The 26,855-nt window shown below is 41.7% G+C and overlaps 1 protein-coding gene across 1 annotated transcript; it reads right to left on the bottom strand.

Moving 5' to 3' along the window:
- Nucleotides 1–266: 266 nt before the first annotated feature.
- LOC117375783 (MHC class I polypeptide-related sequence B-like) lies at nt 267–18,002 on the bottom strand. The gene is made up of 11 exons (XM_055224030.1): nt 17,810–18,002; nt 14,806–15,088; nt 14,116–14,375; nt 13,509–13,808; nt 11,153–11,241; nt 11,031–11,052; nt 10,665–10,707; nt 10,550–10,608; nt 5,008–5,080; nt 1,256–1,386; nt 267–511 (listed from the first exon to the last, which is right to left on the bottom strand). Exons 1-11 carry the CDS (start codon nt 18,000–18,002, stop codon nt 267–269), a joined length of 1,698 nt encoding a protein of 565 aa, XP_055080005.1.
- Between the last annotated feature and the right edge of the window lie 8,853 nt (nt 18,003–26,855).

Below are 26,855 nucleotides of genomic sequence, written 5' to 3'. Positions count from 1 at the left end.
GATGAGGTGTGAGCTCCGGTGACACGCTCCTCTCAGTCTGTTCACCTACTGTCACAGATACTGATCGATACTAAAACTAGTATTGAAAGTAGATATTCTATTGTCTAAATAAAAACTGGAATCGGAATTGGTATAAAATTTTAGTGTCGTGACAACACTTCTATTAATAAGTAATAAGGAAGGTTAGGTAAGAGATCCCAGAACAGAGGAGGGTAGTACTCCATTATATTTACTTGAGTGTTTAGACTTGTTTGTGACATACAGCCTTAGTGCACAGTTAGGATGGGCCACAGCTCGCTCAGCAGGAGGTAGTCCTTGAGGGCGAGGGGTAAGTCCAGTGTCCAGACCTTAGGCTCCAGAGGAGAGGGTCTCAGTGCTCTGCGGGTCACCCCCCGACAGAGGCTCTGCAATGGGGCCGCACTTAGCTCCTGGGCCCTGGAGCTGCTGTGGAAGTCTCGGAGAGCAGAGACATGACGCCCGCTGTAGTCCAGAGGAGGAGAGGGGCCAGTCCCTGAGGATGTCCAGATTATTAAGTTAATTCAAAAACCAGATCAGAAATCGATACTAAAAAGTCACATTCACAGGACAGAAATAACCTTTCCTGAATAGCTTTTTTTTCTTGAGCTGTATCAGAACAAGTATAAGACACACAGACTAGTATTCGCCCATGGACCACTATGGTACCTACCTGGACCGCTGAGGGATTACACAGATATAAGGCCACATGGGAATAGAAAAGAAAACACTACCATTTAATCAGGAAAATTACATTCTATTGTCTTTACTTTACTTCACTCATACAGTTTTATTTCATAAACCAGGTCACATACTGTAACATTTCTGGTAACACAAAAGAACATTAAGGATTTAATTTTTCATTAAAGGCCCTATATAAAAAAAAAGACTCTTCTGATCTTTAAGCCATGTCATAATGCTGTTACCTCCTCAAAAACATACCCATCTTTTGTTTCATTCCCACGTTTGAATAACCTTGCATTATTAGTCTGTCTACATTTCCAAAGCTCAAAATGCTCAGTTTGAGAAAAGAACTCTAAATATGAAAAAGAAGTCTAAATATGCAGGGTTTGTGTGTTAAACATGTGTGAATGAAACAAAGCACAACTCCAGGTCTGTTTGTGATCAGGAAACAACATTAGAACATAGATCAGAAAGCAGCCTGATATGAATCCTTTAAATCGTGGTGATTTTTCACAGTATTAGTAACACTAAAGTTTGATATGATATGTATCTGTACCAGTCACACGCATCAGCGGCTTGTCTGCTTTAGCCAGCTCCAGCAGTGCTCGGGCCTGCTCCAAACAAGAACCATAAGGTTCCCAACGCCTCTCCACGTACGACCCCACCGCCTTGAACAGCACGTCGTACCTACAGGGGGCGACAGTGACACAAAGAAACCTCACATTGTTTAAACCATCTTAAAAATGATATTCAGATAATATTTTATACATTGTCCCAATCCACGGCTGTATCTGCTCCTTGCTAAAGTGACAAACTCACATGGCCTGCTCTGATTGGCCAGACTTCAGAGAATGTGCTGTAAGGTCCTTTTCATGCTGTCGTCTAGTCGGCTAGTTCTGATTCTCTCTAAATTGAGTCCACACTTCCCGCTAAAATAAATCATTATTTAAATCCCAGAACGCAGACAGCAAGTTACAGATGGATGATCACAGACAGCGTAGAGCCTTACAACAATGTAAATACTTCACCACAGGAAATGTATAACTTATAAAAGTACATATTTGTGGAAGGTAACAAAGTAGTAAAGTACTAGTAATTTTTAGGCATCTGTACTGTACGTAAGTACATTTTACAATGCCTGTGTAATCCCTCAGTCGTCCAGGTCTGATCATAGCAAAAGTTTAAATGAGCAGCGAAACATCTTCACTCCTGTTGACAGATTTAAACTTTGTCTTTTACTACATTTTACAGTGGATACTTTCTACTCCACTACATTTTTGAACTGGACTGAAAAATAAAAAGTACTTTTCATATGATTTGAGGGGTTATTTTTACTATGTTTGTGGTAACATCCTGACTTTGTTAATCAGTATCACTACATTTAACACTTTAACACATTTTTAAACAGGTACTTAAATACTTTTACTTAAGTAGATTGTTTTACTTTTACTTGAGTAACTTTTTACCTCTTTATTTAAGTAACAAAATTGAGTACTTCATCCACCACTGAAGCTAAACTAATCTAAATCGGACAATAGAACATATAAAACAAATATAATCACAAGATAATTCAGATATTAACACTATTTTAACATCAGTAATTCATTTTAATTTCATCTAACAAAGTTAGTTACAATGGAGATATGATCTATTTTTGGCTATCTCTTCCTCTCCTCCTCATACTGGGACCAGCAGTCGTGGTCCTGGGGGCAGAAGGGGGCGCCACTGTCCAGGAGCAGAACACTCAGAGGCAGTAGAGAGGGGAAATGTTCCAGGGAGAGCTTTAACAGAGAGCCTGAAGCAGTGTTTTCCACACAGCAGCACAGAACCAGGCCCGAGCACAGTAACAGAGACACCATCTCCACAAACGCTACAAGGTCAAAACACCGCTGCTTATCCCAGAAGAAACCAGCGTCCTCCTCTTCTTCCTCTTCCTCCTCTGTTAGCACAAACCTGAGACAAAAAACAAATAAGGATCCCACTGGGGCTGCAACTAACCATTATTTTAGTAGTCAACTACTCAAGCGATTATTGCTATTGTAGTGTTGTCATGATATTAAAATTTCAATACTAAGGAATAGACTTGATATTCAATACTGATTCGGCTACCACAATTATAATAAAAACACACTTTCTTCTGCCAACAGAATGTGATTTTCAACATTCAGTGGTCCAGGTAGGTTCCATAGTGGTCCATGGGTGTATACTACTCTATGTGTCTTATACTTGTTCTGATACAGCTCAAGATATTCAGGAAAGGATTATTTCTGTCCTGTGAATGGGACTTTTTTAGTGTTGATACCTGCAAAAAATGAAATGGAACTACTAGCGAGTGGCAGAAGGTTTTTTTTGCATTTGTACGAAAATAACTATGTGATGCTGCTGTATCCTACGTGTATCACAGATTAAGAAAATAAAATTGGAGAATGAAGAATATACAGAGCAGTGGGCATGTACCGGTGTCAGTGACGGGGTTGATCGGCAAAATGGCGTCTTGAAAATAAGCGAACAAAGATTAAGAGTAAAGAGTAAATGGTGAGGAGAAGGTAGGTCTGCTTTTGTATTTTAATTTATTTGTTTTAAAGCCTTTTCATATGTGTTTTAGAGTCTGTATAGTCTACATAATTATTACAATGATAAAAATACGACTAAGATTACTTTTTTATAGTCAACTAGTCACAATTAGACCTAGATTTCACACTGGCTTTGTTCACATGCACAGAAAAATCTGATCAATATCTGATTTCTGAAGATTTTTCAGATGTCATGTAAACAGTCTGGTCTGATGTGAGTAATCTGATCTCTTTCAGACTGTTCCCATCTATGCAGGTTTTGACAAAGAAATTATGCAAAAAGGTCAAAGTCATGCGGCTAAGACATGTTAAATTAATTGTACTTGGTCTTTCAAATAAAACAGGTATTCTAAAAATCCACTGATTCACTGACACGTGTCACCAGGTGTTTTTGATGATCTGATTTCTCTTGTGCTGAAAACACACACCACAAATCAGATCTCATTACTGGGTTATCAGAGCGCTCTAGGTATGGTCACATTTTTATATAGTGTTTTTTCACCTTCAAGGCACTCAAACTGTTTTACATCAAAGGAACCACTCACCCCATCATGAGGAAAGATGGGGTGAGTACCCCATCATGAGGAAAGAACATTATGTGGAAATACTGAAGTAACCAAGACATCAACCAGGAAGTTAAAGCTTGGGCACAAATGAGTCTTCCAAATGGAAAATGACCTGAAGCATACTGCTAAACTGGTTACAAAGTGGCTAAAGAACGCTGCTGCTCAGGTCCTGACTAGAACCAGGAAGTACGAGCACATAAGTATGAGCACTGTAGCTCAAAGAATACTTTAAAGCAGCTCTGCTTGTGTATAAGTCTCTCCATGGCCTAGCACCAAAGTACATCTCTGAAATGTTAGTGCCATATGAACCATCTCGCAATTTGAAGACTTCGGGGACAGTCAGGACTAAACATGGGGAATCGGCATCTCAGTTTTATGCAGCTAAAACTTGGAACAGTCTTCCTGAAGATGTGAGACAGGCCTCTACTTTGACAATGTTTAAATCCAGGCTCAAAACGGTTCTGTTCAGCTGTGCACTCTTCTGTTTTAATGTTAATTTTATGATGATTGTGATTATTTATGTTTTGATTTGTGTGATTTTAATGTCCTTCTTATTCTGTAAAGCATTTTGAATTATTTTGTGTACGAATTGTGCTATACAAATAAACTTGCCTTGCCTGCCTAAAGGATAACAAAGTCAATATTTTGGAGTGGCCATCACAAAGCCCTGATCTTAATCCTATTGAAAATGTATGGTCAGACCTGAAAAGGCATGTGCGAGCAAGGCGGCCAACAGACTTATGCAGTGACACCAGTTCTGTCAGGAGGAATAGGCCAAAATTTCTGCAAACTATTGTGAGAAACTTGTGGAAGGATATCCAAAACATTTGACCCAAGTCAGATTTAAAGGCAATAGTACCAAATCCTTCTCTCATTATTTTTGGAATATAGCAAATAGAAATTATTTCGGTCATCCTAAATGACCTAAAACAGGAAAAGTTTAGTCTGATTTCATCTCAGTGAGAAAAACAACATGTATCTTTTTAAATAGTGTATGTAAACTTCTGGTTTCAACTGTACATGCCCAATCATGTATCGACTGAACTAATATTTGGAATCTAGCAAATTTTTCAGTATCAGTGCCAATATTCGATAACCAGTATCAGATCGTTGCATCCCTACACACTATACTCATTTATAATCATGTAATATTGTACAATGGGCCTCACCTGTTTCTGATATTGTCACATAAACAGTCTTCCGCTGACTCCTCATGCATCGATCTGGCGTTTGGGTCTGACCCTGAAACACACATGTACAGGTGAAACGTGCACACACGTACAGGTGAAACACACACACGCACAGGTGAAACATACACACACATACGTGCAGGTGAAACGTACACACATGTACAGGTGAAATGTACACACACACATACAAGTGAAACACACACACGAACAGGTGAGACATACACATGTACAGGTGAAACGTACACACACATGTACTGGTGAAAAAAGAAACATACACACAGAGAAATGTGTACAGGAGAAATGTACACACACACATCCACACACGCACTGATCCACACACACACTGATCCACACATGCACTGATCCACACACGCACTGATCCACACACGCACTGATCCACACACAAACTGATCCACACACAAACTGATCCACACACAAACTGATCCACACACGCACTGATCCACACACGCACTGATCCACACACGCACTGATACACACACGCACTGATCCACACACGCACTGATACACACACGCACTGATACACACACGCACTGATACACACACACTGATCCACACACACTGATACACACACACACTGATCCTCACACGCACCGATACACACACACTGATCAACACACGCACTGACACACACACACTGATCCACACACGCACTGATACACACATGCACTGATACACACACGCACTGATACACACACGCACTGATACACACACGCACTGATCAACACACGCACTGACACATACATGCACTGATACACACACACCTATACGCATGCACTGATACACACACAGTGATCCACACACGCACTGATCCACACACACACTGATCCACACATGCACTGATACACACACACTGATCCACACGCAATGATCCACACACACAGATTCACACACGCACTGATACACACACACACACCGATACACACACGCAATGATACACACACACTGATACACACACAATGATACACACTCACTGATACACACATGCACTGATCCACACACGCACTGATCCAAACACGCAATGATACACACACTGATTCACACACACACACTGATCCACACACACTGATAGACAAACGCACTGATCCACACACACTGATCCACACACACTGATCCACACATGCACTGATAACCAAAAAGTTGTTATATTTATAATAATTTATCGACCTCCTGGTCCATATGCTGAGTTCCTGACAGAGTTTTCTGATTTCATTTCAAGTTTAGTCTTGAATTGGGAAAGGATTGTTATAGTTGGAGATTTCAACATACATGTAGATAACGGCAGTGACTGCCTCAGTAATGCTTTTGGCGCGCTCCTGGATGGGATCGGTTTCACCCAGAGTGTGAATAAGCCGACTCACTGTCACAATCACACTCTAGATCTCATTCTAACCTACGGTATTGAGATTAATGATCTAATTGCCCTTCCTCAAAACCCTATACTCTCTGACCATTTCTTAATTACCTTTCAATTTATACTAAAAGACTATCCAGCCCCACAGAAAAAAACTATAATGAAAAGAACATTATCAGATAAATCGGTTATAGAGTTTAAAGAAATTATTTTCATTGTCATGTGACAATGAAAATAATTTTAATCCAATTGTCACTGATCAATTGGTTGACAGAACAATGCTCACCTTAATATCTGCTCTCGATGTTGTAGCTCCGCTAAAACAGAAAAGAGACCTCCGGCTCCATGATATACGTTACAGCTCAGGACACTCAAACAACATGTAAGATGCACAGAGAAGCTTTGGCGCCAGCTCTGCCTACTCACTTATAAGGCCGCTCTGCGGAAAGCCTGAACTAGATACTATTCAAATCTAATAGAAGTAAAGAAAAATAACCCCAGATTTCTGTTCAGCACTGTAGCCAGGCTGACAAACTCCCACACTGCTAATGAGTCTCTTATCCCCTCGAACATTAGTTGTGATGACTTTCTTCACTTCTTCGATTACAAAATTACAACCATTAGAGACAAAATCAACAAAGCTATTCCAAAAATCAGCTCTGAGCTAATCTAGTCTTTAATGCCAATATCCCACATAGATCCTCTAATAATATTAGATAAATTTACTCCTGTTGATGAGGTGGAGATTACCTCAGCCATCATGTCGTCCAAACCATCAACCTGTATGCTCGACCCTATTCCAATCAGACTCCTCAAAGAAGCCCTCCCCCTGTGATTAAACCCCTTTTGAAAAAAACTAACCTAAATCCTGATGAACTAGCCAACTACAGACCTATCTCTAATCTTCCCTTCCTCTCAAAAATTCTAGAACGAGTGGTGGTGAAACAGCTCTGCCGCCACCTGCAGGACAATAATATATTTGAAAAATTTCAATCTGGATTCAGAGCTCACCACAGCACAGAGACTGCACTGCTTAAAGTAACAAATGACTTACTACTAGCTGCTGATAACGGGCTGGCTTCAGTCCTGGTCCTACTGGACCTCAGTGTAGCGTTTGACACCATTGATCACAACATTCTACTGCAGAGGTTAGAATGTGACATTGGAATCAGAGGGACCGCCCTCAAATGGTTTAAATCCTATCTATCAGATAGGTACCAGTTTGTTAGTATAAACCAGAGCACCTCTCCCTGTTCTAAAGTAGCCTGTGGTGTTCCACAAGGATCTGTGCTTGGTCCAATCCTATTTACTCTGTATATGTTGCCATTGGGTAACATTATCAAAAAACATGGCATTAATTTTCACTGCTATGCTGATGACACTCAGCTGTACTTATCAATGAAACCAAATCAGACTGATCAAATAGATAAACTCAGTGCCTGTGTGAAGGACATCAAAACCTGGATGACCTTGAATTACCTGCTCTTAAATCCTGAAAAAACAGAGGTCATTGTCGTTGGTCCCAAAGGTCAAAGAGATTCTCTGTCGGACCAGATAATCTCACTCGACAATGTGAGTATAGCTTCTAGCCCTACTGTAAAAAATCTTGGAGTCCTATTTGATCAAAATCTCTCATTCACAGCCCATATAAACCTAGCTTGTAAAACCGCATACTTTCACCTGCGAAATATAACTAAAATTAGAAATATTTTACCTAAAAACGATGCTGAAAAACTCATCCATGCATTTGTTACTTCCAGACTTGATTACTGTAGTTCTCTGCTCGCCGCCTGCCCCAAAAGTACTATAAGGAGCCTCCAGTTGGTCCAAAATGCAGCGGCCAGAGTCCTAACAGGAACTAAAAGAAGAGACCACATCAGTCCTGTACTAAAATATCTGCACTGGCTTCCTGTCGAGCTTAGAAGCAAATTCAAAGTCCTCCTCCTGACATACAAAACCCTAAACGGTATGGCCCCATCCTATCTGCAAGATGTTATTGTCCCGTACCAGCCAAACAGAGCACTCCGCTCTCAGAATGCAGGACTATTAGTGGTTCCTAGAGTGTCCAAAAGTACAGTGGGAGGGAGAGCATTCAGTTACCAAGCTCCTGTGCTATGGAATCAACTCCCTGCTGATGTTAAACAGGCCCCCACAGTCTCTGTATTTAAGACCAGGCTTAAAACCTTCCTCTTCGGTATAGCTTATGACCAGGTTACATAGTGAGGGAGTTAGGGACATTAAAACCCGGGATAAGATAGGCTGCAGTAGGAGATAACTAGCTGGGGGAAGTATGGCAACCTGAGTGCTCAGGCACTATCCTCTGCTTTGTCCTATTTTCTCATCAGCAATGCTATTCACATGTTGTCCCCTGTCCCACTCCCCCTGTGGAGTGTAACTCTTTCAGATGCCCCGATGACAGCTGAACCCTCTCCTCCTCCCCGCCTGGCCCTCCTCCTCGCCTGGCTCTCATCCTCCTCGCTCGGCTCTCCTCCTCCTCGCCTGGTCTTCCTCCTCCTCGCCTGGCCTCCCCTCCGGGTACTCCGGTTTCCCCCATCAACCAAAACATGAACGCCCTTCGAGACAACTGTTGTTGTGATTTTGGGCGTTACAAAAATAAAATGAATTGAAAATGAATTGAATAGTTCCACTGTCCATAGACTTACATTGTTCATTCAAAAATCTGACATTTTTCAAAAACTTTGCCAAGTGCAATCATGTAAATTCAGAGTTATAGGAATTTAAAATGTTTAGTTAAATCTTTAGTGCCTTAAAAAACAAAGTTAAATCATAAATCTGTTCTTGGTCTCCTACAGGTGCTCCAGTAGAGCAGGGACTACAATTTGATCACAATATAAAAGAGAAGATTTACATTAACGGTATAAACTATGACTGCAGCTAACGATTAGTTTAGCAGTCAACTAGTCAAACATTTCTATTGGAGACTTTAAACATATTATGAGCCAAATAAAGGCTGAAATATGGAGATTGAAAGCTTCTAAATACAAAATATGTGGGGATAATGTTCTTTTTGGACATTTTGATTTAATAAAACCTCTGTCTTTGGTATAAAAAGGTCTTTTCATATGTGTTTTAGAGTCTGTATGGTCCAGATAATTACAATGACAAAACTCCACTCTGGTCGGTGAGAGTTGTGCTTATAAACTCATCATGGTGAATAATTAGGATGCTCTGAATGCATAAGGTAAGTGAGAATAACTTTGGACCACTGCAAACATTTAAAATGAACTAGTTCTGTTTTTTACATTTTTAAAACAGTAAAAATCAGGTACGGCACCTTTAACTGTGAAACTTGTCTTACGCTCTTTACGTTATAGATATACAGTAAGATCTTCCACAGTAAGTGTTTAAGTGGAAGAAGTTTGATGCAATAAAATTCTATTTTCCAAATCTATTCCAAATTTCCTATTCCAAATTTCCTATCACCCCTAGAGCAACAGATTTATCATGACCGACACGGCTGCGCCCTATAACCCAGGTTTAGATTTCAAACAGAATGACGGCTTTAAACAACCGCTCCAGTAAAAGTCAAAGAAATGTGTCCTCTGCATCTGCCCTCTACTTCAGTGTCTCTGGGTTAAAGCCGTTGAGAGCAGTGGACCAGGTCTGAGCCAGGATTCTGATCTGGAGTCACAAACACATTCTAGATATGAGCCAAGAGCGCTGCTAACTACTCTGCCACACAATAATGTCATATTTGATAAGATTCAAGCAAGAGAAAGTTTGAATTTAATATTAAACTGTGAAAACTCATGAAGCCTCAGAATGGCGTGAATCCCTTAGGACAGGGATGTCAAACTCAAATTCACAGAGGGCCAAAATTAAAAACTGTGACTAAGTCGTGGGCCAAATTTAATATTTATTGAAACATTTCAACAAGATCTGCATGTTTTTCAGAAGGGGTGGATTAAATTTGAGTGAAGCGACAGGTAGCAGATGCTACTGAGTGTCAACAAAAGTGGTGGGGGCCAGCTCCAACACATTTGCAAAGCATTCTGGGATTCGTATTATTAGAGGTGCATGCGCTATACTGACGCGGCGGCCGGCGGGCCAGCTTTAATACATATTTGATATGATCTCGAGTGCCAAATATAATTGTATCAAGGGACAAATGAGTCTGACCTGTCTGACCTGTCTGGCTTAGGGGCTTCTGATTGGACACGGTTGGATTGGGCGAGTATGAGCTCACCCTTAAAGGAGCAGGTTTGGAGCAGATGATAAACACAGAGTAAAGTGTTAGACTCACGGTGGCTGAGGGTTCAACTCCTGCACTTCTGGCTCACTTGGAGCTACAACACAAAAGTACAGTTTATTACACACAGTGAAGCACTGCTTCTGCCTCTAGATTACTCTTTGAACAACAGTTTAAAACACAAATCTACTTTGGAAATCACATTAACACTGTGTTATGATGAGTCACAAAGGCTTATATGAAATTTCATACAAGTATTGATTCTTCTAGAACTTTATTGATACAATAAATTAGAACAGCTGGTATCGAAAGTATCGATACTTAAAATCAATTTGCACATTCCTAACTTATCGTCACAGTACCGTAATAGTAGTAGTATTAATAAAAGTAAATAAAGTAAATAGTAAATAAAAGTGTTACTTATGAGGCGTGGGCTGTTTGGCTGAAACAAAAACAAAAAAACATGTTAGTTTAATGTTTGAAGTTTGGACAAAAGGAGAAACACATGACTAAATGTTGTGTTACCTGTACATCTCCTGTACAAGATGAAGGTGACCACAGCAAGGACAGCAGCAGTGAGAACAACAGCGAGAGCAGCCGACACAGGAGAGATGAGAGCTGTGCAGTTCTTCTTTGAGACAGACAGGGGACAGCACAGGTGAGTCACGCTAACACCACAGACACGGGTACAACAGGTGAGTCACATTAACATCACAGACACAGGTACTGGTGTGCGTTGTCTGCATCCTAAATGTCTAGTTTAGTTACTTTAAGTGAATTCATACTCTAAATAAGGGGTGCCCAAACTCTTTTCAACGAGGGCCATATCTTGAAAAATATTCGACATGGAGGGCCAGTGGTCAATACAGTGGATAATTCAGATGGGTGCATTTAACATAGTTTTGACTCTATACTTTAAATAAGGCTTGAAATATTAATATTAGGTCTGTATGACAATGCAATGTGATGTTATTTAGGTTATATTGGTAGGATTGCTCAAATTTGCTGTAAAAAGTACTGGTTATGATCAATTGGGCCAATTCAACTGAAAACCTGAGGGCCAATAAAAATTCCTAGCATCTGGGAAGAATATGATATATTAGACCAGTACATTAATTAATTCCTCTTTCAACCTCAAACCACCTGAAATATACAACCGCAAACCACCTGAAATATACAACCGCAAACCACCTGAAACATACAATCGCAAACCACCTGAAACATGTACTCAGGATGGATCTCATCCACCCCTGGAGCCTTGTCACCGAGGAGCTTGCCAACCATCTCAGTGACTTCAGCCAGGGAGATGGATGAGTCCGCCTCCGGGTACCCAGTCTGTGCTTCCTCCTCGGAAGACGTGACGGTGGGATTGAGGAGATCCTCAAAGTATTCCTTCCTCTGTTAAGGTCAGCAGCTCTCCGCCTGCATTGTAAACAGTGTTGGTGGAGCACTGCTTTTGCCTCTTGGGGTGCTGGACAGTTTACCAGAATCTCAGAATCTCCTAGGGTGTCCTGGTATCTTGTGCTCGAACATGGTGTTCGTTAAGGACAAATTGTGACTAGCACAGAAGTCCAACAACAGAACCCCACTCAGGTTCAGATCAGGGAGGCCGCTCTTCCCAATCACCCCCCTCCAGGTGTCACTGTCTTTACCTGGGCGTTGAAGTCGTAGAACTACAGAGTCCCTGGTCAGTGCGCTGTCTAGTACCCCTCCCAGGGACTCTGCATCGCTGTTTGGCCCGTAGGCCGACATGGTGAGAGACCTGTCCTCAACCCAAAGGCGCAGGGACACAACCCTCTCGCACGACGCAACTCCAACACGAGGCAGGTGAGCTGTGGGGAATAAGCAAGCCCACACAAGCTCACAGTCTCTCCCTGGGGGCAACGCCCAATAAATGGAAATGTCACTCTCAAGAAGTTGGGTTCCAGAGCCCAAGCTGTGCATGGAGGTGAGGCCAAGTATATCTAGTTGGTAGCGCTCAATCTCTCGAACAAGCTCAGGCTTCTTTTCCCCCAGCGAGGTGACAGTCCATGTCCCCAGAACCAGTCTCCATGTCCGGAGATCCGGTTGTCAAGACCCATGCCTTCGACTGCTGCCCAGATCTCTCTGCACCAGCCTCTCATGGATCAGCCTGCAGGCGGTGGGTCCACAGGAGGACGGCCCCACGTCGTTCCTTTGGGCTGTGCCTGACCGGTCCTCGTGGTCTTCGTGGCCACCAGGCGCTTGCTGTCAGGCACTCACCCAAAGCCTGGCTCCAGGGTGGGGCCCCAGTGATGGCGGTCTGGGCAACGTAGCTGACCTTGCTTTTTCACTCGTCATAACGGGCTTCTGAACCACTCGTAGTCTGACCCAATCCCCCTCGACCTGTTTGCCATGGGTGACCCTACCAGGGGCATGAAGCTCCTGATGATATAGCTCTCAAATGTGCCTTGATACACAGGGCTCGTAAACATAAATAGCGTGTGTGTGTGTGTACAAGAACTTTCCTCCAACCAGGCCAAAGTCCACTCACACTGGACAAACGTACCGCGCTTTAGGGGCTATCTATGCTTGGGTCTGATTGGGTGAGTGTGAGCATCCCCTAAGGAATAATGCATGATCATCTTATACGGCACTTTTCCAGACGCTCAGTCACTTTACAATTTGGTGCATTATCCGTTCACTCTGCCCTCAATCTGCCCCATCAACCCCTCTGACCACCAACACTCACACACCACATTCATACTAGGCAGGGTGGGTCAAGTGTCTGCTATTAACCACAACAAACTCAATTAAGGATGTAACTCTTGTTTGGTCAGAGGTCAAAAACTACAGAATCTTTAAGCCGTGATAGTTCTTCTCACAATAATCGTCAGACTAGAATGTGATATTGTGACATCCCTGTGATCAAAAACTCACCATTGTTCCTGATCATGCAACGGTCCAGTCTGGTCAGATACTTATTTTTGTCCCCGGACAACTGGAATGCACAGTGGTACCTGTCCCAGTCCTCAGGGGGGACAAAGGACAGGTCCAGGGACACACTAGTCTGGAAGGTCCCATCTCTGTTGGGCAGGATCTCTCCAAGTTCCACGTCCTCCAGCAGCTCATCTCCGTCTTTGGTCCAGAACAGCATGGCTCTGTCGAGGTAGAAGCCTGTGGCGTGACACGTGACTGGGGCTGAGGAGGACTTCTGCAGCAGGGACACCAGGGGGAGCTCTACACAGCACCACAACAGTGCATTACACAACTACTGACATGTTTACAGATGCCCTCCCAGCCTCCTATGTGTCAGATGCCCTCCCATCCTCCTGTATCCCTGTGTGTCAGGTGCCCTCCCATCCTCCTGTATCCCTGTGTGTCAGATGCCCTCCCCTGTAGTGTTTAGCTGAAATGGGAGCAGATAATCATTATAGTCTATAGTCGTTATTGTCCGTTTCCCTCCAGCGTGAATTATAGGCTACACATAATAAAGACAGTTTTTGTCATTATCTGTTATAGAGTTTTAAAACTACATGTCTCTTACCTATCCTGTTCAGAGCGCTCTCTCCGTGGCGCACATATTTCTTCAGATACTCAGCACATTCATGGATGATGTAGTGTTTCACTTTGACAGCCTCTCCATCCCTCTCCCATATCAGTTTGGTGATAAAAGCCTGTTGTTTTGGAGCGACAAAAGTTTCAGGGTCAAAATCCAATGAAATAAAATCTTCTCCATCAAAAGAGTGTTGCTCATATCCTCTGATTTCACTAGTCTCATTGTCCCATTCACTGCCATAGAGCTTCAGATAATCCTTTAAAGGATTCAAACTTCTTCAGGGACATTTATTTCATTTTTTATAAATCACAAGTTGCATTTTGGAGTGAAATGTTTACATTTGCAATGGTTAAATTCCTAACATTTTACAGCTTCAGTTGGTCAATGTTTCATTATTGTTTCTTTTAAATCTACAACTTTGTGAAGCTCTGTGAGGAAACTGCTGTTGTGATTTTGGGTTATATACAAAGATTGGCTGAATAGAATATGAAAAACAAGTAAATGTACCACAGCCCTGATCCCTGACTAACAAAACTCCAGTGCTGCAAACAAACAAAAAGATTTACATCAAAACTACATTTTTCCTACTATCACTACAAGAAAAAAGAAACTGTCCATAAATATTTCAGACTAAATGTGTTTCATTTATAAAAAGTTGATACATGATAATCTGAAAAGTGCAGACGACACAAACCTCCGGTCACATTAAGGCGGCGTTTCACAGTTTCTATGTTTCCTTTTCCCGCCTGCTCATTCTCCAAACATCTCTGAGTGTTTCTTTCCCAGTACCTAGGGTCCTCCTCTGTGAGTTTGTTCATCCACTCTTGTTTGGGGACCAATTTCTTTGTGTCACTGTCGTAATGAATGATCTGAAGGTCGTTCACATATCCAACAGAAACATACTTTGAGAAGTTTGGAACTTGAAATGATGAAGTGTAAAAATATCTCAAAGTGTGAACTGCTGTGGAAACAACAAGAACCATTTCAGATCTCAATATAAATAACAGTTAAGGCTCTTGTGTTATTAGTGATTTTTATGAATGACTTTAATTTGAATGAACGCTGCAAAGTTTTGAGATGAATATACAAAGCAGTTTACCAATAATATAGAAAATCCACCCCCTGTGATTTTCTGCCATTTATTCCAACAACAAACTGGAGCAGCCATTACAAAAAGGGCTGTGCAATGAATCAAACAGAGATTCAGTCATTTCTAGTGGTCAATAATCAGATTGGGTCTTTTGAACGGAGAAGTCTATAGCCAGTCCTCTGTCAGGAAAAACAACAGGTTTGGAGCAGACGCAAGACTCTGGATGAAGGAAATATGGCTATTGTGTGAAATGAAACTGATTAAAAGTCTGTCTTGTTTATGTTCATGAAATTAAGAAAGACATTTTTATTTGTTTTAATACGACAAAATACAACTGAATCCAAAAATATAAAAGTAAAAATATTTATCATAATAGATTTTATCATATTGCTGAGCTTTAAATTCTAATAAATGAAAACACTACTACGTTAAAGAATGAGCTTAGGGATATTCAGTTCTATCTGATATTAGTGTAGTAAGTGACTGGTGCAGGATTAAGATGGGGCCAAATCATTTAACTGTAACTAAAGTGTGAACAAGATTAACAGGTAAATATCCTTTTTATGACCAAGTTTGTTTTAATTAATGTTTAATAAACAAATATATTTAATTGACATTTAATGAACAATATACAAATATAATAGATTACTTGCTTTCTCACAAAGGTACAAAACGTTCTGTTTCCCATGCAACAGTATAACAGTATATTCTTGTAATCACAGGAAACTGAGATATAGCGGCTATACTTTTCTATCACTTTGGTCAAGGTCGCATTTATTCTGTGGTCTCTTTCATACAGGAGTGCATGACTCCCTCTAAGAGAGGATTTAAAACAGTGGTGTAATCTCAATTTGTTAGACTCATCGTTAGACTCATCGTTAGACTCATCGTTAGACTCATCGTTAGACTCATCGTTAGACTCATCGTTAGACTCATCGTTAGACTCTGCTTCCAATTTTGCTGTACGCTGCCTTTAATCAGCCACAAACTGTTGAATGAAGTAGGCCACATTTTGTCCCTGTGGAGTGACTGGACTTCTCCTGGAAAAAGCTGCAGAGACTGGCGCCCCCTGGAGCTCACTGTACAGAACACAGGCTGTGCTCTGAGACGCAGACAGGTGGAGGAGTCTCAGCGCAGACCCATACTCCACTAAACAGGCGGAGGAGTCTCAGCGCAGACCCACACTCCACTAAACAGGCGGAGGAGTCTCAGCGCAGACCCACACTCCACTAAACAGGCGGAGGAGTCTCAGCGCAGACCCACTCTTCACTAACAGGCGGAGGAGTCTCAGCGCAGACCCACTCTTCACTAACAGGCGGAGGAGTCTCAGCGCAGACCCACTCTTCACTAACAGGCGGAGGAGTCTCAGCGCAGACCCACTCTTCACTAACAGATGGAGGAGTCTCAGCGCAGACCCACTCTTCACTAACAGGTGGAGGAGTCTCAGCGCAAACCCACTCTTCACTAACAGGTGGAGGAGTCTCAGCGCAGACCCACTCTTCACTAACAGGTGGAGGAGTCTCAGCGCAGACCCACTCTTCACTAACAGGTGGAGGAGTCTCAGTGCAGTCCCATACTCCGCTTCGTTTACCTTCGCTTCTCTACTGTTGTAAACATGGGCACTTTGCGCACACTCACCGTTCAAAGATGTGCTCCTTGTTGATAACTTCAGCCCCCCCGGGCCTGTGGAGCCGTGCGCACTGGGCAGCCCCGGCTTTACGCACCAAAGTAGCCTAATCTCTACGTCCACTGTGCTGTCCTGTTTCTGTGTGCAGATGGTCACAGTTTAGTGCAGTCCTTCTCAATTACAGTAAATACAAATATAAGTCACGTTTATAAGAAACAATGTTATCAAAGTAATGTTTTGTTGTAAATGTATCTATATTTATTTATATTTATATTATATTATATTATATTATATATATCTATATAATGTTTTTCTTTCTTTTTGTTTTGTTGTTATCTAGTACTTAGAGCTATTTTATAGACAAATTTTATAGACTTGTTTCAGCTTGTTTCAGTCCCTGATCCCGAATTCTTTATGCAGGATTGACATTGCACACTGTCTTCCGTTCCCCAGTACAGGGTCTGGAGCACTGCGCACACCCTGTATCTGTGGATGTTCCAGGTACACCTCAGGCACAGACTCCTACACCTGTCGGTGTCCTGCCCAGGAGCGCTCAGCTACGCGGAGAGGCTCATGGGTGTCATATCTGGGTAAATGATTCAACAGTTGTTAATGTTTAAACGGCCAGCAATATAAAGATCTACTATCGTACGTAGGTTTTAATGTAATCTTTTAACTCAAATAAAGGCCATTCTTTTGCACTCTGGTCATGGTGGTGAATTACGCCGTCCCCTAAGTCTGGATAAAATTACATCTTTGCGTTGACTGCGACTTTATTCTTGTAAAATTACAACTTTATTCTCATAAAATTGTGAATTAATTCTCATTAAACTATGACTTTAATGTTAAAATGTTACGATTTTATTCTCAAAGCGCCCGCATAATACAAATATAATAGTAATAATAATAATAATAATAATAATAACAATAATCGCTGCTCCACTGCTCCTTATTGAGTGTCTCACAGTTGGGGTAGTAAATTCTGCCTTTAAGCTGGCTATAGCTGTATGTGGTGGGGAGTTTTCCGCACTTGGTGCATCTGTTAGGAGGTGATTGTCCTTGTGTGCTTGCGGTTTTGTGGTTTGTCTTGTGTTTGGGCAGGATCAGTAGGAGTGCTCTCAGATTGTGGTGTGGAGATGAAGAGAACATTGGCGTCATGTTGCCTGGTGCTGTGGTCTGAGGTGGCATTAGTGGCATATAAAAACTGGCTGAGATGTTTGAGGTGGTTTTGGCTGAATGGGACTCAGCTCTGCTCTGTCCCTGACACAGAGCTTGGTATTTGCCTGCCCACTTGTATCAGGTGGCATGTCTGCGTGGAGTAACTTCAGTGGGCTTTGTGTTGATGGGGAACAATGGTCCACTGCCAACCCTTGCAGCAGAATGGCAACATCTTGTGCCTTAAACCATTTATTATGCAACTGCCTTAAGGTGTTCAAAATGAGTTTTAGAATTAGTGACCATCTTGATAAGGTTTGGTGTCATGGCTGTTATGAATGTTACATAATCGCATGAATATAGTTTCTACTAGGCAGCTGCAGTTCGGCCACTGAGTTGCAGACCCAGTAGAGCCAAGTACACACCTTTGTGTGTTGTCAACTCCTGCATTAACAGCCTTCTTTTTGGGGGACCTACAGTGCCCTGTGAACAGCTTTTCCTGATGCCGTGCACCATACAAAATTCTGTCCTTATCATTTTATTCCAGATTGGGCCCCAGACCAATAATGGTGCTAGCATGCTGCTTGGTAAGAGTTAGAAGTTTGCAGCAGTCTTTCCAAATCTATTCCAAATGTCATAACACCCCCAAAGCAAACAATGATTTATCATGACCAATACGACATGGCCCTGCCCTATAACCCAGGTTCAGATTTCAAAGAGGCTTTAACTGCTTTAAACAACCACTCCAGTAAAAGTCAAAGGTAAGAAATGTGTCCTCTGCATCTGCCCTCTCCTTCAGTGTCTCTGGATTAAAGCCGTCAGGAGCAGTGAACCAGGTCTGAGCCAGGATCCTGATCTGGAGTCACAAACACATTCTAGATATGAGCCACGAGCGCTGCTAACCACTCTGCCACCCAATAATGTCACATGTAATAAGATTCAAGCAGGAGAAAGTTTTAATTTATACTGAAACCTCATGAAGCCTCAGAATGGAGCGCTGATCTGTCCAAACAAATATCACCTGTGAACAAACACAAGTGTCAGAATGAGAAATACAGCTTACACAGTCCTGTTCTACAATCTGATGATGTCATAGTTTCAAATGGAGGGCGGGGGTTATACAACTCTGGAGATTTGTTTCAAAAACAGTGAATCTCCCATAAACTTATCATCGACACGTGTAGAACCTTCTCATTATGCTTGAGATTGGCTCCACAAACGTATTAATCTTATTAATATTATTGATTAAATATTAATCTTATGGCTTAAAAAGTGGCTTAGCCATAGATCAAATTAAACCTGCCCAAATACTGAATCGTTACGTTGCTAATCAGTGTTTTCTGGTTTATAGACTATGAATGTAAAAATGATATTGTCTCTGTTATTACGTTTTAACAAGGTATATTTTGTTAACGTTATGTAGAAACTACAATTGGGAAAAAATAACTTTGAACGTTATATTTACCTATTTATATTCAAACGGAAACATTAATTCCTTAGTTCATTCAGTCTAAACAGAAATAAACGGATGCAAGAATGACACCTTGACTCTTTTTTTATTAAATAATAAATTATTATAAATAATTAAAAATAACATGCATAACGTACGCGCAAAGACAGCAGTGGAAGTACGGTCCGTGGTGTAGGCCTGTCCCATTTAAGCAAGATGGGGGCTACACTGAGGAATACACCTTTTTGGTACTTCGAAGGGTATGCATTTGGCGAAATGAGACACGGTCTTCGGTTATGGTCGATCTCCATGGAAACACTTGGCACATTTTTGTCCGCATTCGTCGGGTGAGCTGAAATGGGACAGCGCCGGAAGTTACGTAGTGCCCTTCGACGCACACTTTGAAGGGTGCATTTAAGGGCATTTTGGCGAATTGGGACACGGCCTCTGGCGTTAGTCAAGAGCAGGTGGCAAATCAGTGCTGACGATCAATATAGTAATTATATAAAAGCTGGAGGGTGAAACAGGAAGGATGTGACTTTAGTTACCCTACATGCAGTGCTTGGAATAAACGGAATAGACAACATTAGCCTAAAGTTTGTAGCCACACTGACTTTAATGTGAAGACATAACATACGTTTAAGTTAACTTCACAGTATCTATATTAATTGACTTGTACTTGGGTACTTAATATACTTTTGACTCCATTACATTTGTGGTGACAAAGTTTTAATCTATTTTAGGGTCATTAGGGTCAGTTCTAATCTTTTTTTCTAGAACTGTATAAGAATTAGACAAATTGAAATGTGCATCTTGTCAAGCCATTATAGACAATACTGATTTAAAATGATTTGCAAAAATGTCTGTATGTTCAAATTATTTCTATGGATAATACTTGAGTACTTTAACTAAAGTAGTAATTTGACTGAGGTCCTTTTGTTGTATTGGAGTAATATTTGACCAGAGCAACTATACTAAAACTCAAGTAATGAAATGCAGTACTTTGACCACCTCTGCCAAGGTCATCTTTGTCTTTGGCCCTGACCAGCAGATCGGAGATTGGACAGCGCTCCACCACCCATGTAAAATGGCACAAAATAGGGTAGGTTTCTTTCAAAAGCTATAATTTTCATTTCAATTTTTCACACGTCGTCATTAAGACGGGTCGACGTAAAAGAGCCCAGCAGTTGCACTGTAGGCCGGTCCAAGAGCGCTGAAAGAAGAGGTCTCAGAGCAGCTCCACTCGTACTTTGGAGCGGACAGTCTCCACGGTGTATTTAGCCACAGGAGAAAGAAAAGACAACCTCCTGCAGAGGAAGCGAGCGTGTGCGCCTTTATTCACGAGGCTTCGTCTGCTTGAAGCACTTTGTCATTAAAAAAAAAAAAAGTTCAGGGATCAGCTGATGGACTCGCACTTGGCTCAAGCTGCGTGTTAGGGATGAATGATGGGTGCAAGTTAATAAGGCCGATCAAAAAGTAAAATAACCAAAATAAATCTAGTGTGCACTGGGGTTGCTCCACAGAGCGAGGGTTTCACACCAGCATGTGTGAAAACCACTTAAATGAGTATTAGTTTAATTGTAATCTTACCTCTGTTAGGAATAGATATAGTTTTGTCCCCTGGGAATCTAGCACAGGCTACTCTTGCACCCCCAGCACCCCTGCTTCCCGCGGTTATGAAAGTCACAGTCCGCTTTTGTCCACGCTCCTAAACTTAAATGTTATGTTGTTTTTTATGAGAATTCAACTGATTTTTTCCTAGAAATGCGCCACCATATGCTTGCGCTATTGAATCTACATACATATTATTGCATCAGCAGTTGAATAAGAGGCAGATTGTCCAAAAATAAAAACATGGCTAATAGCTTGTGTAGAACATCTTTATGGACTCTAAACTGTTCCTTCTGTGTTTGATTTGGCGCCATATGCTGTTAAGGCAGGGGTCACCAAACTTTTTTTTACCTGAGAGCTACTTTATGGGCACTGAGTCATACGAAGGGCTACCAGTTTGAGACACTCTTCTGAAATAACACATTTTCTCAGTTTGCCTTTAGTTATATATTATTACTAATGATAAATGATGATCATCTATGTGAACACACTGATCATGTTGCAAGACACTGATCACATTAATGACTTCTCAAAATAATTATCAACAATGAGCAAGGAGGGAAACAGATATCAGTATTTAGCACATTAACTTTACTAATCTTAGTAATTGTTAAATTTCCAGATGACACTTACATCACTACATTTCATAGGAAAAGTGTCCCATTTTCACTATCCATTGACAAACCTTTTTAACAAAACATAAATAATATACATTTCACCATGTTTCATAAAGTTATCAATTATGTAATGTTAAAGAAAAATAAGCTTACATATTTTAAAATAAATCTCGGTTGCGTTGTGTGACTTTTTCACCGGTGTCGTGAAAAAAGCCTGTTGTTTACCCAAAGCTGCGTTTAGCTCTGGGCTTGTTCTGCCCATAGTGTGCGCCCCCGTGGGGAGTGTGCGCCCCCGTGGGGAGTGCGCGTCCCTGTGGGGAGTGCGCTTCCCCGTGGGGAGTGCGCGTGGAGTTTTGTGAGACGTAGTGAGGTGTCCCTCCTCATTGTGCCGCTTTGCCGTCACCACAGTCGCTCTGCAGATGAGATACGTGCAGGTTTCTTTTACTGTCTTAAATCGTTGTGAAAGTGATCTCTTAATTTTCTACCATGTTTTGGAGTAAGAAACTGCATTCAGCGCATCCTCACAACGCAGAGCGGAGCACTGGTTTTGTCACGCGCACAATAAACATATGTTTAAGATATTGTCACTTTTAAATCTATATAAACGCAAGGGTGATAAAAAAAATAGCAACAGAATAAAATTTAATTTTAGATGCAGCTCATTAGTGAGTTGTGCTATTTTTAGAACAGGTCTGCGGGCGACTCATGTGGGGCTTGGGGGCGACATGGCGCTCGTGGGCACAGGGTTGGTGACCCCTGTGTTAAGGTTAAGACACACGTGGAGTCTGAAGCTGTGACAGACAGACGCACATTAGTGCGCGAGAGAGAAGCGAAACGACAGCGACATACTTTTATTGTTGAGTGTTTAAAACCCCTTAGCATTCCGGGTGATTTTGGTGAAATTGCCTTTGTTCTGACCTCTCCAAATTAAAATAATCACCATTATTGAACCCTCAGTAGTAACTACACTAGTTTGGGGTCTTTGTAAAGGTAACAAACTATAGTTTTACCCACAGGTGTCAGAATCACTGTAAGTTTGTCTGCTGAGCATTTATACACTTTGGAACACACATAAAAAAATTTTTTTCTCATCCTCGCCAAAGAAATTTTGTGAAAATGAAGGTGTAGAAAGCTGCAGTAGGGAGCTGGGGACAAAAATACACCATACCTCAACTGACAAGACTGTTGACCACTTACATTTCAAATTTGAGGTCAATACCTATAAAAATGAGAGTTTTACAATCATTTTATCATGAGTAAGTCCAGGCCTCTCCATACCTATCTGAATGAAGACATTTGGAGAACGTTTGGAAAAAGTGCAATAACTTTTGAATGTTTCAACCCACAGACATCAGTGAGGGCCCTACTGAAAACTCACACTGAGAGGAATCTGTATCTGCACACCCAGCTGCTCTATTACTGTACATTTATATATCATATCAAAACACAGTATAAAATGTATATTTGTATATAAAATACAGTCAAAACAAGTGCTATGGGTCAAAATAAATATATATTTACAAACCACACACTGCAAACAATCAACACACACGCTTCAAAATGTAAACAAACACACTGGAAACTGAGAACACACTGTACATGATCGTACAGTGAGACAGTCATTCTGCAACAGTGGCTCAGTGGTTAGAGCTTTGGTCCCGCAAGCCGAAGGTTGGAGGATCGAGTCCCACTTGGACCAATTGTGGCAAGACACCCATTGGTGGTGGTCGGGGGGCACAGATTGGCATTAGCTAATGATTACACATGATACACATTTGACCCACAATTAAGTGAATAGCAGAATAAACCACGCTTACCGATCAGGAACAGCATCCAGTCCATCAAATCATAAGGTCCTCTACTCCTGAGTCCACCATGAGATCTTCACTCGGTTCCACGAACCGCTCCGGTCTGAGTTGCCTCTAGTTTAACTTGTACAAACATCCACAGTGTCCTCGGTCGCGCACTTCCTTTGTTTTGTCCGTTTCGTCATGTTTAAAACGCAAAACTGCGTAAAATTACGCGCGGATCTTTATATCCAGCCTCGGCTTGTTACGCACGCAGCAAACTCCGTCTGTTTGCAGTAAACCACTGCATGTCACGCATCAGCGTGTTCCGCAGTTCATGGGCTTTAAGAGGAAAACATCACTAAACGTGTGTAATGTAACAGCTTGATTCTACAAGGGGGAGAGTGGGGCGTACTCTTCCAGTCATCTGTAGCTCTCATTCACTGTCCGCGGCTCCAGTAACCCACAGCCCCCACCTTATTGGCCAACTTTGGTGTCAATCACAAGCTAACAAGTTTGTTTTGCACTGAGGAACAAAGTTGGCGCTGTCAGAAGTTTATTATGCCTGAAACTGACAAAAGAAATGCAGAGAAGCGACGGAACAGATTTCACTTTCCTGCAGCAGATTGGACATGGAGGCTCTAACTTCCTTTGTGGACATAATTTCTTGACTGTATTATATTCTCTGGACGTTTACGGAACGAATGAGACCAACTTTGTGTGAATATGTTGATGTTTGACAGAACCAGAGCGCTCAATGGTAAGTGAAGTCCAAATCCACATTTCTGACTTCTCTGTAAAAACGGCTTTCCTGTCAGCACTGTGGTGATTCGAGGTGTAAATGGTTTACATATTCAGAAAGATGAATGTCGTAGCTTTCATTTGATGTGTAGAATGTTTGTGTGGGTGACGCAGAAATACACGTACATTGCTGTAAAGGCGGCCCGCGGGCGGGCCGTCGGAACGCTAAGTGGTTAAAACTACGTTTACACATCTGCTGTCTGCTGTGGCACATATAAAAATTCCAAAAAATGTGTTGACGGTTTAAGTCAAAGGGGCAGGTGCTTGAGCACACCTGCGTTCTGTTTGTGCACGTCCCTGTTGCCTGGATTGGGACTAGAAGCGACGCGGACTACGGTGCAGTCAGATCACGTGGGGGGAGGCGGGGTATAGGACGTCACATCCGTTACGTGTTTCCTGCCTACGTGTTTCCTGCCTGCGATTTGGCGGGAAGCTCCTCTTCAGGGAGCTGCCAGCGTGGCTGCAACAAACAATTGTATTAGTGATACGAATTCTGCTGCTATGAGTAAACACGGACACTGCCCCAATCTACGGAGACGCTTAAGGTTAAACCCGCCAACCTTTCCCGTTGTTTAGTCTGTTCTGTTTGTTTTGTAACATGGTTGTGGAAAGTTGTTGTGGATCTATGGTGACGTCAGTCAAGAGTTGTTTTTGGCTTGTTTGGTGCTCTCAGCAGTTTTGTTGTGTCTGTGTTGTTGGTGGAGTGGTGGCTGTTGCATGTTGATTTGTTGTTGATTTTGTCAGTGAATTGTTGTGGTTTTTGGTGTATTGGTTTGGTGTTTGTGGTGCAACATTGGATTGGTTGATTTGGAATTTTGATCTGGCACAATGACTTATACTTTTTCAGTGAGACAACCCTGCCAACCATCTGTTCCTGTTTGAGGTAAAATTCAACTTGTATAATGATTAACCATGTTTCAATGTTTACAAGTTGTGATTTGTTTTTGTCTGATAGCTGTCTAAACATGTTGTACACGGACACTGCCCCAATCTACGGAGACACTTAAGGTTAAACCCGCCAACCTTTCCCGTTGTTTAGTCTGTTCTGTTTGTTTTGTAACATGGTTGTGGAAAGTTGTTGTGGATCTATGGTGACGTCAGTCAGGAGTTGTTTTTGGCTTGTTTGGTGCTCTCAGCAGTTTTGTTGTGTCTGTGTTGTTGGTGGAGTGGTGGCTGTTGCATGTTGATTTGTTGTTGATTTTGTCAGTGAATTGTTGTGGTTTTTGGTGTATTGGTTTGGTGTTTGTGGTGCAACATTGGATTGGTTGATTTGGAATTTTGCTCTGGTAGGCTTATGGTTGTTATGGTCTGACATGGTAGAATGGATCGGTTGGCTGGGTACTAGGTGAACTAACAAAATAGACAATGGCCTTGAAGATGCCTTCACCTGACCTTCGCTTCGTGTTTGAGGAAAAATGCAGCCCTTACAATGACTTATACGTTTTCAGTGAGACAACCCTGCCAACCATCTGTTCCTGTCTGAGGTAAAATTCAACTCGTATAATGATTAACCATGTTTCAATGTTTACAGTGTGTGATTTGTTGTTTTTTTTTTTGTCTGCTAGCTGTCTAAACATGTACATGCACAATCACGACTCACTTGTATAGTAGGGTTAAAGATGGGGAGAGAGAGGTTCAATTGTCAGGTTAAAGGGAGGCCTTCAAGATGTATTCGGGTTATATGGAAGGAGTAGGAATAATAGTACCAATGGCAGTAGCATTACTAGCATTACTACAAGGGTCTAAGATGGACGACAGCCAAGAACATGGAGGAGACAGCCCTGCTTACCTTCTGTTTGAGGTAAAATTTAACTCGTATAATGATTAACCATGTTTCAGTGTTTACAGTGTGTGATTTGTTTTTGTTTTTGTCTGCTAGCTGTCTAAACATGTACACGCACAATCACGACTCCCTTGTATAGTAGGGCTAAAGGTGGGGAGAGAGAGGTTCAATTGTCAGGTTAAAGGAAAGGACTAGGAATAATAGTACCAATAGCAGTAGCATTTGTAATGGTAGTGGTAGTAATAGGAGAAGAACTAGTAGTATCAGTCAGTAACATTAGTGCAACAGGATCAGGCAGGTTCTCACTCAGGTCAGGTGAAGGGGGGGGCTTCAAGATGGACCGGGGTCTTCAAGATGGATTAGGGTTGTTTGGTAGGAGTAGTAGTAGCAGCCATGGCATTAGGAGTAGTATTTTCTTAGGGTATGACGTAGGGTCAGAGAGGCTTACAGATCAACTATCAATATGGACGACAGCCAAGAACATGGAGGAGACAGCCCTGCCTACTTTCTATTTGAGGTAAAATTCAACTAGTATAATGATTAACCATGTTTCAATGTTTACAGTGTGTGATTTGTTTTTGTTTTTGTCTGCTAGCTGTCTAAACATGTACATGCACAATCACAACTCACTTTTATAGTAGGGTTAAAGGTGGGGAGAGAGAGGTTCAATTGTCAGGTTAAAGGGAAGGACTAGGAATAATAGTACCAATAGCAGTAGCATTTGTAATGGTAGTGGTAGTATTTGGAGAAAAACTAGTAGTATCAGTCAGTAACATTAGTGCAACAGGGTCAGGCAGGTTCTCACTC

Source organism: Periophthalmus magnuspinnatus, chromosome 9 (genome assembly GCF_009829125.3).
Source record: "Periophthalmus magnuspinnatus isolate fPerMag1 chromosome 9, fPerMag1.2.pri, whole genome shotgun sequence".
NCBI classification, from domain to species: Eukaryota; Metazoa; Chordata; class Actinopteri; order Gobiiformes; family Gobiidae; genus Periophthalmus; species Periophthalmus magnuspinnatus.
Note: the sequence above shows the minus strand (reverse complement) of the source record. Positions and strands in the feature narration are given on the sequence as shown.